The sequence below is a fragment of the Pleurodeles waltl genome, chromosome 3_1, assembly GCF_031143425.1.
Source record: "Pleurodeles waltl isolate 20211129_DDA chromosome 3_1, aPleWal1.hap1.20221129, whole genome shotgun sequence".
NCBI classification, from domain to species: domain Eukaryota; kingdom Metazoa; phylum Chordata; class Amphibia; order Caudata; family Salamandridae; genus Pleurodeles; species Pleurodeles waltl.
Window position 1 is genome coordinate 1,904,328,422 of NC_090440.1, and position 20,497 is coordinate 1,904,348,918.

The 20,497-nt window shown below is 42.7% G+C and overlaps 1 protein-coding gene across 4 annotated transcripts in view; it reads left to right on the forward strand.

Moving 5' to 3' along the window:
- Nucleotides 1–20,497, forward strand: part of TRAK2 (trafficking kinesin protein 2) — a 286,386-nt gene that overhangs the window by 76,630 nt on the left and 189,259 nt on the right. For 2 of the 4 annotated variants that reach the window (XM_069226062.1, XM_069226064.1), the window contains exons 2-3: nt 10,026–10,351; nt 16,337–16,531. In XM_069226062.1, the coding sequence (XP_069082163.1) occupies nt 10,315–10,351; nt 16,337–16,531 (232 nt within the window). In that variant the 5' untranslated portion in view covers nt 10,026–10,314. Of the gene's footprint in view, nt 1–9,987; nt 10,352–16,336; nt 16,532–20,497 lie in introns of all 4 variants that reach the window. The other 2 variants (XM_069226063.1, XM_069226065.1) reach the window with 1 other exon arrangement.

The following is a 20,497-nucleotide window of genomic DNA, read 5'->3' on the forward strand; positions in this document are numbered from 1 at the left end:
TACTTAAAACCCTGTAGGGTAGTGAAAGAGGAATGGACAAAAGTACAACAGGGAGGATAAGCGGTCACGGGGTAGACAGAAAAGGGGTGTCTTTAGGTAGAACGTGTTGGTATGTATCTGGGCTTTTAACCACGCCAACCGCACACCCATCACCATCACTCGTTCATGGGCTTGCCTTTCAAAAATCCTTTCTTTTCTTCGGTAAATGCTTTACATTTGTCCCTCCTTAGGGCGGTTTTGTTACCACCTTGGCTATCGCCCCGTTACATGGCTAATTGCACTTTTGCCGATATGTTTGACTGCGAGCGAACTTCTTTTTCCTTTTGCGTCTCTCCTTCACGCTCATGGCGGCCGTGGTGCTTTGAATCGGCTCACTTATGTCAACTGTTTCACTTTTCATTTTCAATTTATGTGGCAAGAAAAGTCCAGTTAGGAATTTACAGCGCTAATAGCTCTAACTTGAGCAAACGCGAGACCCATTGCATTGCAAATGCTTGTTATAGTAATATTTTTTTTTTACCAGAACAACACCAATATCGTAAAGTCTCTTAGCAGGAAAGTGGAGGAGTTTGTAAGTAAGCTGTGTGGCCCTGTGCATCTTTATGGATAAGGGATTTGTGAACCTTAGACATTGTACTTCATCCAGTTCCAATTCCTGTGGGACTGTGCCTTTGAATGGGGAGGCTTTAACACACTTTTGCCATAGAGCGCCATGAGAAGCGCTCAATTTGCTTATTAAATACTGCTTGCACTTTGCCTTACATTCCCTTTCTAGCACTCTGTACTTTAGCCCACGTTCATCGGTAGGGACAGCAGTAGCTTAATTGATAATCGTATTGTTTTCATCTGATATGTTGAGGTTCTTCTCCAACTATATTGTGTCCGAAAATGTGCACAGCGACCATAACATTTTCACAATTTCCTATTGTGATACATTGACTGCTCTGAAGCATCTAAACAGTGACCTACCAATATGCGTGATAAACAAAAAGGTGATCCTAATGAGGTGGGACAGAGTTGATAAGGAAAATGTGCTAACTAATTTGATTTTGAAGAGTAACACTGAGTTCTCAAGATGCCTAGATGAGAGTGCTAAATCAGAAGCAATTATTAATTGTTATGCCGCCGTATGCAGATCAATTAGAGAATTGCAAGTGGTCCCTAAGCAGCACTGTAAAGCAAAATCTGCAAGATGGTCTGATATGCATTGCTCAGAGACCCACAGATTTTTGATCGTAGCACTCAAACAAGTCCTTAGAAATGTTGAGTGTGTGAGCCACTGCAGGTTAGATCATAAAAGGGTGGTTATAAAGAAGAATGCAATAGGGCTCCTTTCCTATGAATCCCTTCTGGCAGCAAGTACTAACAAAGACTGTCAATCTTTCTGGTATGTAGTCAGTCTCCTGTTTTTCAAGGATTCTCCAGCCACCGGGTTTGCAGATGTAATCTTTCCTGATGACTAGATTGCCCATTTTTGGGGGTTTAATGTGGGCCCACACCAAATGCTGTGTCCCCAGTTAATACAGAGAGGAAGGACGGTACAGTTTGGTGGTCTTTGTATTGACCTTCAAGACATTCTCGCCACTATTTTTTTTTTTTTTATTTTATATAGAAACGCTTTATTTTTTTCTAATGGAAAACAGTACAACCTATTGCTCATGCGGGATACACAGAACGTACATGTTACATTTCAGTCCCCCCAACCCTTCACTATCGCATCCTACAGATATACAATCTCTCCTTGTGCTCCTCTATCATCATCCATCTAGTCCGTGGTATGACCACCATTTCCTCCAGGCCTTCTCGTATTTACGGGGACATCCCCTGGCCATCTCCACTGTAGAGTTCCATTGTTTGGCTGTATCCGTTTTAGCCATGAATGTGCCCAAACCTACCAGAATGTGTCTCTCCTCGGGGGTCCCCTAGGTATTGCAGTATGCCCAGCAGGGCAATTCTAGGATGTGTCTCAAAATGCAGCCCCTTCTACGCAGGCTAAAGTAGATATAATGGTATTCCAATACACTTGGAGAACTAGGCACGACCATACCAAATGATAAAAATCACCCTTGGGGTCATGGCATCTGCTATATGCTGGTGGAGATGTGGGTTCCTGCCTTCCATAGCCTAATGGGTATTGGGTATGCCTGATGAAGAAACTTACATACATGCGTCCCACGACAGTCGACCTCGTCCGTGGCTCCCACCCATCCTTCCCTTTTCCCCTGTAACTGGCTCATCAGGTCAGGAGAGGGCAACACCAGGGTTTTGTAAATCTGCGAAATTCCACCCCTGCCGATGTGACCCGTAAGTAAGTGGCCCTCAAGTGGACTATAGTCTGGTTTGTTGTCCCAATCTCCCTTGTTTTCCAGTAGTGTATGTCAGTTGTAAATAGCGAAAAACTGGGAGGTGGGTATTTGGAAACCAGTGCGGAGGTCGTGAAAGGACTTAATATGGTCCAGTCCTGTACATCTCCCAAGCAGGTTGTTCCTATACAATCCCATCCCCGGAAGTCCTCCAGGGACGCTACCTTTGCCAGCCAGCGACCCTCCTATAGAGGGTCTCGAGTGTGAGTTTGCTGTCCCAGCCTATCCACTTCAGTGCTGCCCTCCACACCCAAACAACCATCTGAGTCAGTTCGGGAAGGGTTGCTGGAATGGGTGACCAACATAGGATCCCTACCACTCAATTCAGGTCAAGAAGGGAGAACTCCCCTGGTATGTTGAGCCCCCCCCCCCCCCCCCCCCCCCCCCACCCCACCACTCCTCCATGCAACCAGTCATTTACGGTCAGTAATTGAGCCGTCCAGTAGTAGAGTCGGACATCCGCCATATCGAACCCTCCCTCCTACAAGGAGCGGACACTTTTGCCAAAAGTCACTCTTTCCGGAGGCGGGGGTGTGCCCAGATAAACCTTTGTGTCATGGTCGTTTGGGATTCAAACCATGCCTGCGGGATATGGAGGGGATAATGGTGGAGAATGTAAAGTAGCCTTGGGAGGATCGTCATTTTGAAAAGAGCTGCTCTACTCATAATGGTTACGGGAAGCTTGTCCCACCGAGACATATCTAAACAGGTTTTTCTCGCCACATGGCAAAGTTATTTCCCGGTTCCCAATGAGTGTATTTGCAGGCCTCGAAAAATAGTAAAAATATTACAAGACCTGCAGGTCTAGTAATTTAAATAATCTAACGCCCTAACTATAATGTTCTTGACCCATAAACGTGTTTCAAATTATGTAATCCTAGGCAAATATTTTACTTCACTGAGCCACCATAGTCTTCATTATCACATATGATCGCACCTTTAAATATGTTAGTGCAGCATGTCTGCTGTACAAAAAAAAAAAACTCTTGTTTAGTAGACTAAATGTTTCCTCCATATATATAATACATATCTAGCCGCATATAGGATACACATGACCCCAGACTTGCCTCTTACGGCCACTAGAATTATGCAATTGTGCAGCAATTGTCGCATAGTTATGGATTTGCCACATAATCCATCATCTGACGCATAATCTGCGTATTTTAACAAAGAAAATTCAGTTTCTAGTTCATACGCTTCAAAAGTTACTAGATATGCAGTGACAGATGTTGCCGCGCAGTAAAAAGCCCTTTTCAAAGCTGGACTGGTCATCTTTCAGTTGCTTATTGCTATATTTGGGTGTTAAATTGGTACTAAAGAGGTGCACCCAAATGCCCAGAGTGTTACCATGTTTAAAAATAACAAAATAATGAAGTAATATCATTGCAAAATGTGCTGCATTTGCCTCACCATTTGTCTTCTTTTGCCACGTTACTTACTCAACCCTGCTGCATAATTTGGACTGTAGTAAGAGCCAGTCCTGCGGTTCCATGACATTACTAAAATCCCCTCCCTCTACTGTTTCCCCATGGGGCAAGGCATTTATTAGCTCCCTAAGGGTCAGTAGGGTAGACTGGTGTGTGGCCGGTGGAACATATACACTGATTAAATTATTAGGGGTTCCTTCCATATGGCCTTTGAGGATTACATATTTGCCTTGACTATCCCTTGTGACTTTAATTACTACTGGGGGTAATGTCTTGTGTGAGAGGATGTTCACCCCACCCCCCCCAATCCCGCTCCATGAACCTCGAATATCCTGCATGGTAACCTCTTGTAACCCCTGCAGGCCAGGAACGGACAGTTGTGTTCCTGTAGATGGGTTTCCTGGAGCATTAGGATAGCAGTGTTATGCCTATATACGAATTGTAGATTGGCTCCCATTTTAATCCGGTCTGCTAGCCCATAAATGTTCCATGTCATGACATAGTGGGCGCCCCCATGATAACTGTATAGAGTTTGCCCAGTACATCATCATTTGCCAATGGAGAAGAACCAGCAGAGCCTGTGCAGGCTGTGGTGCGGAGTAGAGCTCATGAACAAGTGAGGGGTGGACTATGTCTAGCAACAGTGAGCAACAAAACAAAGCAAATAGCCAAGAAAAACACAAAGGAATAGCAGAACATTCACCCCCAACATTTTCACGCTATTTCTCGGACCTTGAAGAAGCATCTGTCACCTATGCCCAACTTAAACACAGAATTGAATTGGGGGTGATGTATTCGCCCTCCGCAGTTAGCAAGCCCCATTCCAGAGTGCCGTCCAACTCTGCTCCTCCTCCTCCGGTGGGCGCTCAGGCAGAGCCTGCCTTCAGCCGCAGCGTGTTTCTCTGATTCAGCTGGACCATATAGGCAGCCGGGGGAGGTCTCTCTGTGGCAATCTGATCCCTGAGGCGCCTAGGTTTTACCTTTAGGCCGCCATCTTCTGTCTTGTAACCTTCCGGCGTTGCAGTCTTGGTCCCTTTCCGCCTCCAATCATGAGGTCTCATGATCCTCTGCTGCCTCCTGGAGTGTCAGGGGTTTTTTACTAAGTCCCGTGCTGACTCATTTGGACATGCCAGCACCCAAGACACAGGTTCTATGGCGGTACCAGGCGGGAGCTCACAGGAGCGCATCCATCATCTTGGCTGTCCAGGCCACGCCCTCCATTCTGGCCACTATTAACAAGTGTCCCAGAGGCAATGCACTGGGACCTGATGGAGTCCTAGTATATTTACTTAGGGAGAATATCACCATAGGGGCTCCTCTTCTGACCAGTGTTGGCCATTTCCGGTCCCTCACATTTGTGGTCCCATGCTATTATTGCACCCATTTTTAAAAGCGAAACAAAACAAAAGTGGCTGAAAGTGCTATTCATCAATATCACTGATCCATTCAGCAGCCAAAATAATGGGTAGGATCCTTTTAAAACTCCTTAAAGTGGGGGCTTGTGACACTCGCATCCTACAGTATAGGTTTCGACTTGCTCCTGGGACAGTCGAACCAGTGCCTGAAATTATTCCTCCTAGTTAGTAACTATACAGAAGCTAAAGAAGGTAATGTTTTCGTTTTATTGATTGACCGTGTCAAAGGCTGCGGAAATATCTAACAAAATTAGTACAGCCATTTGACCTCCATCCACGGTCATCCTCAGTTCGTTCAGTGTCCCTATCAATGCTGATTCGGTTCCATGGGCTGGACGGAAGCCATTTTGTTCGGCCTCCAGGATATGATTAGTCTCCGGGAAGTCTAACAATTTCCTACTTGTATCTTTTTCCACTATCTTTGAGGGGTAGGGAAGAAGTGATATAGGGCGGTAGTTGCTCATTTCCTTCCAACCACCTGAAGATTTTTTCAGAAGTCGAGTTACCAAAGCTTTTTTCATATCTCAGATACTAGACTAGTCTCCAGAGATTGGTTGCTAATTTCCAGCAGTCCTGGGAAGAGTTCCTCTTCCCTGTCTTTCCAAACATGCATGGATAGAGGGTCCAATTAGGACCCTGAGAAGACACTGTGCTAGGCACCTAAATACCTTCTCTTGTATGGGTTCAACTCTGTCAAGCCTGGCTTTGATTTCTTCTGGAGGGGCCGTATGCGCTTTCACTACTCCTACCAAATAATCCAGGCTGTTAGATGTCATGCTAATATCAGCTAAAATGCCTTGGATTTTGTCATAAAAATAGTTTGAAAGCATATCACATAGTTCCTGAGAGGGCGTGAAAGATTGAGTTGTACATTGCGATTTAGCTAGGCTGCAAACCACACTAAAAATCTTTTTTCATTTATTCGATGCTTTGACTTTCCTGATTTCACTTTTATAACCCTTAAGTGGAGACTTTAGCTGTATTGTATCTGATTCTAGATATGCCCTGTGCCATAGTCGTTTGAGCTTCCTACATTGACTTCTCTCTTCTGTAAAAACGTGAGTGTACCAGAGTTCAGATGGTCTCTCACGCATAGTCATAATTTTTTCAGGAATGGCTACATCTAAGACCTGTTGTAAATGTTCATGAATGCATTAAAATTCTCGTCCACTGTCATCTCTGCTCGGTAGCAGCTCTGGCTGTCAGGAAGCCTTCTACTATTCAGCTTATTTAGCTTGAACCACAAGACCTTTGTTTCCATCTCAACTCACTTGAGTCTACGTCAGGCCACACCATGATGAAAGAGATAAATGCATGGTCCAACGAGCTTAACGGAATAGATGTTACAGAGCTGACTAAGTTAGTAGAGGCAAATATCAAATCTCGAGTGTGCCCCCCCCCGATGTGTAGGTCCTACTACTTATTGTCCTAGACCAAAGGCCTCGCAGTAGTTCCCTTTCCAATGCCCAGGACTGATCTTCCGCCGAGACATTCAAGTCACCCAGCACAATAAGGTTGGAATGGGAGAGGGTGAGATTAGAGACCCTTTGCATAAAGGGCTGTGGAAACTGTTTAATGGGCCTGGAGTCCTATAGAACAAAGACCTGATACTATAGCATTTTTCTTTATTTTGGTTGTAAAGCCCAGAACATTGCACTCTTGTATTTGCTCCGTTGGAGGATCTTAACCTCCCATGTGTCCTTAAAAATAATGGACACTCCGCCCCCTCTTCTCTCCTGTCTTGGTTGGTGTACTGCTTTGAAACCCATCGAACAGATAAGACTGAGATCCACTTCTGAGTCTGGGGGAATCCAAGTCTCAGTTATAAAAAGAATGACCCAGCTGTTGGTTTCTAAGAGAAGCATAAACTCTGCAAAGTGTTTAATCAAAGAGCGGGTGTTAACTATTCCACAATTTAATGTCCTCACCCTCAGATTTAACATGGGGATACATTTGTCACTAAAGTGTTACTCCATTGATACTCGGGGGAGAGTGGGATCATACCTGTGGACAGTTGTCTCAATGTTGTGTGTAAGCTTATATCTTGAGACTCATTTCCTCCACTTTCCAAACTGGCACCATGGCTGACCCTGTGTGCGGAATGGATGCAGATGGGCTTTCATTCAGTGCACGACCGGCGTTTCCACTGCGTGCGCCCGCTGCACAGTCCCAAAAGCAGGCCGCACAGAAACTAGACCGGGTGTCAAGCAGTGAGTGTCTCGCACAGATTAGAGGCTAAAAAAAAAAAAAACATTAAATCAGGAAAAAATCTGCAATGCAACCTCCCAAATGTAAGAAGCAACTATAGTAAAAGATACACAGGAAAAAGTGCTTCTAAGTTTTAAAACAAATTCCGATTGCTTTTGTCAATTTTCCTCCACCCCTAACCATCTTGTAGTGTTTCCTCAGCTGGTGCCGCGCGGTCTCAACCAGCATGCTGCTTTTATGTCTCCCCCACTTGAGCCCACACAAAAACTAGACCGCTCACTGCCACACAGCAAATGGCAGCTGTCAAGCAGCGAGTGCCTTGCACAGATATGAGGCTATCCACAATGCAACTTCCAAAAGTCACAATAGTAAAAATACACACACAAAAAAGTACTTTTACGTTTTAAAAGAAATTGCCTTCGCTTTTGTCAATTTCCGTCCGCCCCCAACCAAACTTTTAGTCCTGTTTCCTCAGACATTCATTGACCTGAGCTCAGCTTTCGACCATGTAAATAGCTCAACACTATGAGACATTATGTCCAGTTTAAGGGTTGAGGCTAATATTGTTAACTTCCTCTGGCAACTGCACAGTGAAGTTGTGACGAGCGCCGCTACCTTCTCAATGGCGAGATGACAATCCCTTTCATACTATCCAGGGGTGTCCGTCAGGGCTGTGTGCTTGCCCCTTTTTTATCTACTTTATATATTAATTAATGACCATGATACATTTGTAACTAAATCTGCTACTGATGTACCACTTGTCGGCACCTGCCCAGTACCTGCTCTTTATGCAGATGACGCAATGCTCTTAGTCCAGACCCTGATAGGGCTACGGAAAGTCCTGGATATATTTTCTCTTTTCATGACCGATCTAAATCTAACAATTAACCAGTCAAAGACACATTATGGTTTATGGTCCGAAAAATTATAAATCCAGGATTTATTTTGTCAGTAATACCAAGATCAGTTCTGCTCCCACCTTTCCATACTTGGGGGTTTCATTTGAGGATGTCTGCCGCTGGAGCATGCTAGGGCACATCAAGGTGGCTGCCTTTGCAAGAAGTGTAGAGGTACTGTTAAATCTTTCTTAAGAACTGGGCAAAAAACTAATTAAAGAGCTGCTAGTGGTACACAAGTCGAAATGCCTCTCACTTACCACTTGCAGTGCGGGTCTTTGGGGCACCCAGGACTACACAGCTATCCAGAAGGTGGAAAACGGCTTTCTGAGAAGACTGCTAGTGGTCCCTAAGGGCACTTCTACTTCCCTGTTATTCTGAAATGGGTTTATATTATACAGCACATTACAGCAAGCTTCGCCCCCCTTCTTTTGTGGCTATATATCTGGACATGAGATCAAACCATTTTATATAGTCTGGTCCAAGAATCCAGTGAAGATTTCTTGGTTGGCTTACATAAGAATCTCGGCTGCACCTTGAAAATGCCAAATCCGTTTTCCAATCTGGAGGTTTTATCTTTCCCCTGCCTAATTACATTAAGCTCAGATTTTCATTGGCTTGTGCAGCACACTTGGGTATCAAGCGGAGACTTCGAAAGTACTGTGATAAACCACATGAACATCACAGTAATCCTGAATATTCAACCTTACCTAACCTGGGTTCAGAATAGTCAACACAGGTATTTCCTGACAAGATTGAGGCTGAACACAGTACACCATTTGGTTGCGTTTCCTGTGCCCAGTTCTTATAAAAAGGCTTTACCAGCATGTCTCTGTGGTTATTGCTCCACCACGATTAGAATGCACTTTTTGGTCCTTTGTAAATTCTATGTGTTTCTCACTTGGCGTTTCCTAGTCCAAATTCTGAGGTGCACTAGTTTCAGACAATACATAAAGTTAATCTTCTGTGTTCAGTCTTTAACATCCCTTATGTCTGCCTGGCGACAGCCAGGTTTATTCAGATTGGCATCACAATTAGTAATACTTTGACCACCTGTTTTATAAGCTTGTTTTTTATCCAGCATTGTATTTTAGTTGTAACTTTTATACTTGGGAGGGTTTTAATTTGAGCTTGTTATAATCAATCATGAGGTTGTCTTGCTATTTATAATTAACAGAATAAAGATTTTCATTACTGTAAGCACAACTGACATGGGTAAAAATAATTCTTGTTCTCCAGAGCACCATATAAAAGCAGTGTGCTATTCCACATTTTTCGGTCGCCACTGTAGAACACAAATCCTCATTTATGAAATAAAGAGGCATATACCATACAGTAATCCATGCTCCTCTTGGTTGCATCCCTTAATGATCTCAAAAGGACTTATCTACAGTCCTGTTCCATGTTGATGCTTGCTTGCTTTTGCCTTTATGACTTGTGTGTGTTCCTGTGTCTTGCATGCATCACTGCCCAAAGCCCTTTGCTTGCTCTTGAGCAGTTCTCGTGATCAAGCTAGTGGAATCAGGTACGGCTGCCTGAAAGCAGAGCAACCTGCAGTTTACTGGTCTATCTGTCTATGTGTCTCCCGACAGTCTGCGATTTCCAGCTCTGTAAAAACAAAAGTTTCTATACGTAGGAATGTTGCAACTTTGTAATACTGTTTTTTTTTCTTTCTTAGAATGGATCATGTAGACTGTGTTTTCTGTTCGTGTCTAGGTGCTGCTTCATCAAATGGGGACCATATCCTGACACTCGTGCTCCGATGATGACCACTCCCGAATGTTTGACTCCATTTGGTCACCTGACAGGATTGTGATGTGTACAGCCCCGAGAAGTCGAACTCCTCCATGGATGGCTCTACCAATGAAGAACGCAGCCTAAAGCCATGCATGTTTCCTTGGCCAGCCACTAACTTGGCCTGCAGCCTAAGACCACATTTAAGACCAAAGCAGGAGCTCCATCCTGGGATGCCATTTCCAGACAACTAAGTTGGGACGTTAACCTCATGAGTTTCAGTCACCTTGATTCAGAGGTTATCTCTGGTAAGTGGGAGTGGGCAGATAACCCTGTTGAATTCACTTAAGACAACTGTCCCTTCTCAGGATGTTTAGTAACTTAACACTTCTACTTAAAAAGCAGCCTTTTGGATTTCATCCTTGATAGGAAGACTTCTAAAAAAAAAAAAAAACATTAAAAGTATGAATTCCTTAAGGGTTTTCAACCTCAGTAAATCGGAGTTGTATGCCCTAAAGGTATTGAACATGCAAACTGTTAAGTTTCTTCATCATGGGTTTAAACAGATGTATCCAGCACTGAAGTGAGTGACAGCACCAGTGAGTTTGGCTTTTGTATAGTGACAGGGATTTCTGAAATTTGAGATATATGGAAGGAGTGAGTACCACGTGTGCGACAGCAATGCAAACTTCTCTCACCCAAAGAACAGATATAGTATAGACAGCAGTTGCACATTTGTTACATACACCGTCAGGGACAAACCCTATAGCAGCAGTGCAATTTTCACTTGCAATCCCAGGAGGTACAATACAGGCCCAAGCTAGTACAGTACAGGCAGCAGCAGTGCATGCTTCACCTACACACCCAACTGGCACACAGTACAGGCATCACTAACAAACTCTACTAGTACAATACAGGCAGTAGCAGAGCAAGCTTCACTTTCAAACCCAGCTTGTACAGTACAGGCAGCAGCAGAGGAGCCTTCCCTTACAAACTCAGTAGGGACAAAACATAATTTTATTTTATTTTTTCTTTTTTTTTGCGGCCTTGTTTGATACTGTGATGATCGAGAAGTGGGTGAAACGGACCCACAGGACCCGAAGAGGGGTTGTGGAATCACAATAACGATTTGGTTCAACTGTTATAAGGATAAGATAAAGATGGACAATGCACTGTGAGATGGATCCCACATTGACGATTGAGGGATTCAGTTCGACCTAGTGAAGCCCTGAAGTCGTCCCTGAAGGGAAGACAAAATGCATTGGCTACTTGGAAGGGACAAATTAATTAATTTCAGGGAAGAATATAAATAAAGGATACATTTTAAATGAACAGTTGGAAGAGTCTTTCACTTCATGTGAATGAATCAGGACTTTAACCACTTACTGATGTTCTTGATGTGGGAATTAATGTCATGCTGACTTTATCCAGCAAGACTGAGAAACATGTATGCTAAATGAGGGGTACATATTGGTGATGGGACACAATATTTTTAAATTGATGTTTGGGCCTTGTTGCCCTACGGGAGGGTAAGTAGGACTGACTCCCTAATTCCTTGGAAATGTATACAAATATTTCCCCTTGGGAAAGAAACTCACACTCTCAGAATCCTCCCACATTAGCAATCCTTCTACCCTGCATTCATCCAACAGGAATGATCAGTGATAATAAAGGAATACCCAAAATATAAAAATAATTATTTAATAAATAAATATCCCATACACAAAAATTATCACAGTTGTAATATAAACTAACACACTGAGCCAACAAGTGGCCCTCACATAAACACCTCACAAGTAATAACACAGAAATCACAGGGAGACAAGACAAAAGACACCCTCCCTAGTCTGTCGCCCGTCATTGTCCCACAAATGGTATCAGCATGCCAGTTGACTGATACAGTAAATTTCCAGTCTATTATTGGCAAGTCCCATCGGATCCAGTCTTTCTATTTCGTCAACACGTTTCGGTGGTCTTCACAATCTCTCACCACCTTCCTCCAGACAATCGAATAGTCTCCCAACACAATTAAAGCAAATCTGCATTCATGAAGAGCCATACCACACTTAGATTCTTATTAAAATAAATAATCACTCCATATCCAGAGGGAGTTTTAGAATTCTCCTCTCATTGTGGAACCGTATTTCTCATTCACACCCCGCCGCCATTAACCCACATATCCAAAGGCGATACACTTTCATTCATTAGTGGTGAAATCAATCGCTCCCCAGATATCCTTCACAATCTTGGAACCGACTTAACAGCTAATAAGGGGATATCTCTTTAAATGTTGATCACGTAACACTTGGAGCCTCCACTATACCCTCCAGGCCTGTGAAATCAATTACTGCAACGGAGTCCGTATACCAACTTCCTGTAGCCACTTATAAACCCTAATTCCTTGGACCAGACACCTTTTATAACCGGATTCTACTGTGAGAGGTGCAACAAATATCACCGTTTTGTCCTTTTCGTAAAAGTGTTTTTTGTAAAACAAAACATACAGCAGCAGTGCAAACTTCACTACAAAGCCAGTAGGTGCAGTACAGGTAGCAGGTGTGTGAGCTTCACTTACAAATCCAAGCAGGTACAGTACAGACAGCAGCAGCACAAGCTTCACTTACAAACCCAGCTGGTACAGTACAGGCAGCAACATTGCAAGCTTCATTTACAAACCCAGCTGGTACAGTACAGGCAGCAACATTGCAGGCTTCACTTTCAAACCCAACAGGGCCAGACATAATGCAGCAGTGCAAGCTTCACTTACAAGCACAGCACGGGCAAAACATACAGCTGCAGTGCAAGCTTCACTTTCAAACCCAGCAGGGACAACACATACAGCATCAGTGTAAGCTTCGCTTTCAAACCCAGCAGGGCCAAGACATATAGCAGCAGTGCAAGTTTTGCTTACAAACACAGCAGGGACAAAACATACAGCAGTAGTGGAAGTTTCACTTACACTACCAATTTAGAAACCCAGCAGGGACAACATATCCAGCAGCATTGCAAGCTTTACTTACAAATCCTCGAGGTAGAGTACAGGTATCAGTAGTGCAAACTTCGCTTATAAACCCAGCAGGTACAGTACAAGCGATATCCGAGCAAGCTTCACTCACAAACCCAGCAGGGAGAGGACATACAGCAGCATTGTAAACTTTACTTACAAATCCACAAGTACAGATAACAGCAGTGCAAGCTTTGCTTACAAACCCAGCAGGTACAGTACGGACGGCAGCAGAGCAAGCTTCACTCACAAACACAGCAGGGACAAAACATACATCAGCAGGACAAGCTTCACTTTCAAACCCAGCAGTGACAAGACATACAGCATCTGTGCAGGATGCGCTTACAAACACAGAAGGGAACAAATGTACCTCAGCAGTGCAAGCTTTACTTGCAAACCCAGCAGGTACAGTATAGGCAGCAGCAGGTTAACAAGAACTCGTACGCAGTTGTGAGTAGTTTGTTCTGACCTATTAATTTCTGTGCCGTGTCTTTTATGAAGCCTTTACACATACAGAAATATATGAATATACAGATAAAACCATGTTCAACGTCCCTGCATGTCGTGAGATGGTTTGAGATTTCTGCAGCATGTACAAGTCAAAGTGAAGACAGTTATTAACAAGCATTTGCAATGCAACGGGTCTCGCGTTTGCTCATGTTAGATCTGATAGTGTTGTAAACTCCTAACCCGACTTTTCACCTATCGGCAAAAGTGCATTTATGTACGTAACACGAAAAAGTGCAATTAACTGTGTAAAGCGCTCAACTTCTGCCAAGCGAGATCGCGCTGGGAAAATAGAGAAAAAGTAGTCCACGAGCCGGACAGAAAACAGCGAGCCTCGCATGTTTTCTGTACTTGGTTGATGCGCTCGAGGAGGGCTATCCACGGAAAAGCCATGACATGTGCATCCCTTCCACTAATGAAATGAAGTAGATTCTAACAGGCAAGCGCACAAGCCAATGACAGACACTGAGTGACGTGGACAGGGCTCCGAGCCCTTTTTAATTACTAAAGCGTCTCGCTTAGCGAAACACATGCGCAAGCACCGCAGGCTCGACCCTAAAAATGGTGAAGTGTACCACAGTTAGATGTGCCCATTTGAGCGGTGGTGAGCTCACCCTGTTCTATTATTTGGTTTCTGATACTTGCAGTTTATTTTTCCATTATTTAGGAAGAGATGCAGGTATCCTGATGTAGGTTGCAAGCTGCTGAAACTTTCTTCTGGCATGTGCTTTTAAGACTTAAAGGCCCACTTTAAAATTGTTTTTGTGGCACAGTCACGTAGCTTGTTATGCGTGATATGACTAAAAGTATGTGATTTGATGAGTAGGGGTTTTCCTGCATGATAGATAAGTATGTACCATGTTAGAAATAGTGTTCACGGCACCTTGCGATGCGTAAAAAGGTAGCTTTAGGAAGGGGAGCTGATTAAACTTTGCTTTTAAGACATCAAAGGTCCTTTTAACCGACTGCTTATTCCTACTGCTGCCACTCAGTGGTGACAACCTGCAATCTTCAATTGCTGAAAATCTTGAATATATCCGTCAATAGAGAGAGCGTGAGCGAGAGCGAGAGAGAGAATAAAAATGTAATTGCAAGAGTGGGCTGCATCCTGTGAAGTGTCTGGACAGGACATCTTTTCCCGACCTTCTTGCAAGTCTGCATACCGCTGCTCAATGTGGATGCAACAGGGGATGGGAAGGTGAAGATGAAGGTGAAGATGAAGGAGATGATGAGGGTTAGCAGAAGAAAGGGACACTCTGCCTTAACAGGAAATCAAAGGGAAATCACTTCTCCAGAGACTGGAGTAGAAGAGTGAGAGACTCTCTATTCAGGAACTTTGTGTAGACTAGACCTCCGACCCCTTTGAGGACAGGCTGTGTGGTTTTCCAAAGTGTGGATGGATGCCTCTGGGAAAATGCTGCTAAGGAAGACAGGTGGCCTTCTGCTGGTTCCATAACAGCAGTGAAAGACATGCACGCGTGATGTGCACACTGTTTGTCAGATGATGTAGGGTTAAGGAAGTGTTAAAGAATCCCCAAGAAGTGAGCCGTGATGTGTGGCCCTTCTTGGGCAGCAATGCCTCCCCTTTACAACATGCCATTGACTCGATGCGCAGAAAGCACGAGACAATGCATTCACTAAGGCTTGCCGTGAAGAGATGTGATGTGATGCGATGAGATGCATTGCTGTGAACACTCCTTCCCTTCACTTCAGAAGACTGTGCTTTGACCAGTCTGCGCTGCGAGCCTCCTCCTGTATTGTTACATTTTGCTTTAGTGGCAGTAAAGCACCTGTATACTAAAACCAAATGGCAGCAAAGATTGAAAATGACCCCGTCTTGCAGTGAGACCAGAAAAGTAAGAGCCTGGGTGTGCGTTTCATGTTGAGTGTGAGTGTCACGCCTGCAGTGCCTTGCTCTAGAATCTGTGACCACTCTGCCAGTTGTCGTAATCTTTAGTTAGTGAAGCACACACCCTTCAAGGATATAATACTCTAGACACCAGGCCTCTTTGCACCAATCCAGGCTAGGAATTTGGAGACTCTAATTTCTACAAAGTATGAAATATATTTACGTCATTGTGCCTTTAATAGCAAAGACTATTGGTGACCTGTGTGGATTGAATCATATGCTGTATGTCCTGAAAGTGTGTGTGTGTGTGGGGGAGGGGGGTATTCATCATCCGAGGCAGTGCGTTAGCACCAGTTGTAGACTTCTCAAGCTTAGAAGTAACTTTGTGTGCAGGGCCCTCCAGTAATATAAACATTTGTCTTAGATGTTTCTGAGGCAAACTCGTGGTCTCCGACACCTAAAATAGCCTACCAAAAACCCAGCCTCAAGCATTGCAGCTACCGCAGTGCACACATTCTCACTGATTTCAAAGAGGACACTAACTTTGCACACGTAGAGCACAGATGTTAACAAATACCTACTATTAATGGCATCTCATGCTCACTCACATTAGGATGAAGTGAGTCTCAAACACAATCGTCAATTCAACTTTATTCAGGGTTAGTTACAGGCACGCTGTCTCCATATTCAGGAAATTAGATTGCCTAGAAATTAAGGGCTGTTTTCCCCGCTTTCAAATTAGACCGATCTAAGTGACATCAATTGACTAATGACATTCAAGATTGTGCAAGTGCATAATGTCACCTAGAGACCTGTTAACCTCCACTAATTATCAAGACTTTGTGCCTATCTCCCATCAGGTTACATCTGCAGTCTGTGTGTGGAATTGATTTGTGATTCTTTTTTTTTTTTTTTTACACTTACTTGGTCCAGACGTGTGTGCTAATGAAAATCTTCCTGAGGTGGAGTTGGTGAGCTTGCTGGAAGATGAGCTGCCCCAGTACAAGTTGCGTGTGGATTCCCTTTTCCTTTATGACCACCAGGACTGGATCCAGTCACCTTCTCAAAAGAACCATGCCATCAGTAGCCTTTCACCTGTCCTTGCCGAGGAGACCTTCCGTTACATGAGTAAGTATCGATAGCGGACATGGATTCTTTTTACTGTTTTAGCTAGTATCTATATTTAGACTTCTTGGAACACATTAATCTTGTTGCATAGGAGGCTGAATTCACATTAATCTTATTGTATAGAAGGCTGTGCCATTTGTTCAGAAAATAAATATCATTATTCCAAGATCAGCACTGTTGAAGAAAGCACAAACATGGGTCACATGAAAGGAAGACTATCCTCTAAGGTCTCTTATCCACTAATGAGGAACCAGAGTACTAGAAATCTCCTTAAACATGATGTGTAAATGCACGTTCCAAGCTACATAACAGCAAATACTGCTTTGGTGCACTAGCAGCTTGGAATAGGAAAATTCTGTTTTTACTAGTTTCAGCAGTCCAATGTGTTTGAAATCTTCTTTTGGGAATCCTATCGGCAGTTTTCTGAAGAAATGAAGGCATGCTGCTAAACGTTCTGCTAGTGAGATTTGTAGGCATATTGATCTGAGGCTCTGCCAGTTAGCTGAGTTGCATTTCTATTTGGAGTATCTCAGCCTTCTTTGGCTGTACCTTTTTTCTTCTTTGATATTGGGTGTATATCTTTGTGTGCTCCTTGCTTTGTAAGGTCAGAGATATTTTTGGAGTAATCTGATGCGATTCAAGGAGATCTAAACAGTGTGCATTTGTTGTGTGTAATCCTTTCAAGGTCTGAGACACCAAACATGTTAGCTAATGCAAGCAGTCTTGAGTGGTTTTGAATGTGTGTATTGGGCAGGATAGCTTGCAAGTGTCCTCTGTGTGCTGTCACTTGAAGCTAAACTATGTAGTATAAAAGGATGAAAATGTAACTTGCTAATAATGTGATACAGCAAGCCAACAGATGTAAAATCTGTGTTTACACGGGTTGCGATACTCATTGTTTTGTCTCCTTTTCTGAACATTGTTTTGTCTCCTTTTCTGAACATTGTTTTAAATCAGCTTTCATAGGAATTATTTTCTTTAACGTTTATGGTGAAGATACAACAGGATATTGGGGTAGAAACGGGGTGAACAAAGAATGGTGGTGGTGGGCACGATTTCTCATAAGCATTGGCTATAAACTCTTAAGAGAAATCTTTTTGTGAGTAATCACTTGACCATATCAGATTGTATGTACAGTGGAAAACATTTTGGGACTTTAATTGAATTTGTTTGCCTTGCATTACCAAAAGTTGTTTTTTTGTTTTTAACTGCCGGAATGTCCATTAAATGCAAACAAAAATTGCTTTGGCTACTTAATATGTAGTGTACTTTCAGAAGGCGTGCTAGTAGAATATTTGATCAACTTGCAGACAAAATTATTGGGTTTGGGTATCCACTGATTTTTTTTTTTCCCCCTTTGCCAAGGTAATGGTCTCACAGCTTAAACATGATTTCTGACAGCTGTCATTGTCTTTTTTTCATTGATTTTTATTAGGCAATTCAAATATCCAAACAGCTTACTTCATTATTTTTCACAAGTAGAAGAAGCCCTTTTTGCGGGATTAAACACTGCAGCAGTTTACATGCTTTTTCTACCAACTGTAGAGAGAGAGCCTCCTAGGGAGCGCAATTACATTTAACATATCTAATTTTGTGTGAGCGAGAAAGACATTTGAATTGTGCTGGGTTTTCAGCACCTTTCCAATGAAGTTCTTTTTGTGCATGTTACACAACGTCAGAGTTCTCTAAGTTAGTAATTGCTCACATTAAAAAAATGTAAATCTGATAAACATACTATAACAGATAACGAGGCAATCCTAGACACAAGCTATGACAGCAGTCTGGTATAAAGTGGATACAAGCATCTAAAAGTGAAGCATGCTGACATTTTAGATTAAAAAAATTGCAAGAGTTTTCGCAACAATTAAATGCGGAGGCGCAGGTGTTGCTGACTGCAGAGTTCAAAAGTTCTTCAGAGTTCAAAGGTCTCTTGATCAATTACAACTCCTTAACACAGGCAACTGGGATAGGAGGAGGTCCTGTGCAAGTTAACTATTGAGTGCTGTCCCAGCAATCAACGGTTTTACTGATGAATGTAGATTTTCCTAGTAGTTTATGACGGAAAGTCTTAATTTTATTAAAGACACGGAGGCGAGTATTATGCTTCTCTTACTTGATTTAATTTAAACAGCAGCAGTCAAGAAAACTACAACTCCCAAAAGGCTTACAACACGGAAGCCAATGGGAGAGAACAAACGTAATAAGTAATACACCAATCAGAAACCATGGATGGTATGTGTAACCAAGCTTGACTGCGACCAGCCCTCTTTCTTGCTGCTCGCAGTCAAGATAAGTCACGTTCTTTCTTTCCTTATATATATACTTATATTACGGTGCCTGTTTTGTCATCATTGTTATAGCATTTTCATATTTATATTCAGCATAATAGGAGCCTCCGTTCTTGACATAAAATTTCAACTTCATCTTACTTGCATTGAGTTCAGGGGAACTATGCCCCCTCAGTTCATGAACTGCCTACATGCACTTGTGTAAGGAATTATATCCCATGTGCTTGACTACTGAAAAACCTAAAATATTTGATTGATCAGCATAATGAAGCCACAACATTCACTAAACATAGACTGAGAATAGCCTCTTCCTTGGCCGTGGTATTCGGTAACAAAGTTCAGAAGCCTTGGATATGCCATCATAGTAGGGTCTTTTTGATATCTGTGGAACACACACACAGCAGTGCATAGTCCCTCAGTTTCCAAACATCTGCTAATTTTTAAACTCATTAAGACTTCCACTCCATTGGGTACTTTCAGCAAGTAATTCTGTGCTGTGGCAATATATCCCATTTTGGATTATGCACCTCAAAGTTGCTTTGTAATTTCTCTCAGGAATAAATGGTCTCATGTCGAGAGAAAGAGGCTAAAAGAGTGGCGTATTGTGTTCAAGTAGTGTTTCTATATATTTTGTATCACTTCACCTGGCACCTTAAGAAGCTGCTTCAAGTTTTAGATGGCCACTGGCAGATGGCAGTCACACAGGCATAGATGCCTGTAGGAAATCCAGCCTTTCTTCTTGGTTTGCCACAGATATCTCGCCCTATGCTGAATCCTATATGTTTGCCGACTTTAGAACTCTATGCACTTTACCTCTGGTAACCAGAGGGAAGAGAAGTGCCTGCTCTTCCCCTTTAAACATGGTTTAAACATTTGGATATTCCTAATTGATATAGTTAATTTACCTAAAAGTCCATAGTACATGGTAGTCTGACTGCTGTAGTCTTAAAACTGCACCCGACCTGTCAAAATGACCCTTTTTGACAGCACAAAGCATCCCTTTTACTTATGAACAAGTTACCCATATGGCCCCCAAGGTCGGGTACATGGTATTTAAATGTGAGACGTGTAGAAAATGAATATTTCCATGCCCCTATAGTGACCGGCCACAAAAACCTTTTTTCACTGTGGCAGGGCTAGCTGTCCTAAGTACTAATACTGTATCTCCGGAATGTGACCTGCTAGAAAAATAGTGCAACTACTATTTTTAATAGTGATTTAAAAACTCAATTCAATGGTGAAGGTAGACTTTTAGGACTTAAAGTATGTGTGTGTCTATATCTCCCCCCAAAAAGTCCCGAAATACTGAGGCTCAAGATTGTGGCGGTACGACCATGGATTCAGGAATTTCCATTAAATAATTCAAACAATTTCTTGTGACCACAAGAAAGGTCAGGACACTTCCAGTCAATTATATAAAAGTTTTACTGTCACACAAAGTCCTCCTCCCAACGCGTTTCAGCCGTTGCCTTATTCATGGATGGGGTAAGTGAGCACATTAACCATTTAAATACCAAAGTACAACAAAACTAAAAACAGACAAATCACCCAAATCAAAACAAACTACTCACAAAGCCAGCGGCCATGTTGGACTAGTATTATAGTATATACTCTATATCTTAATCTTAAATCACATAAACCCTATTAAATCTGTTAAACCATTTGTTCATATGCCTGA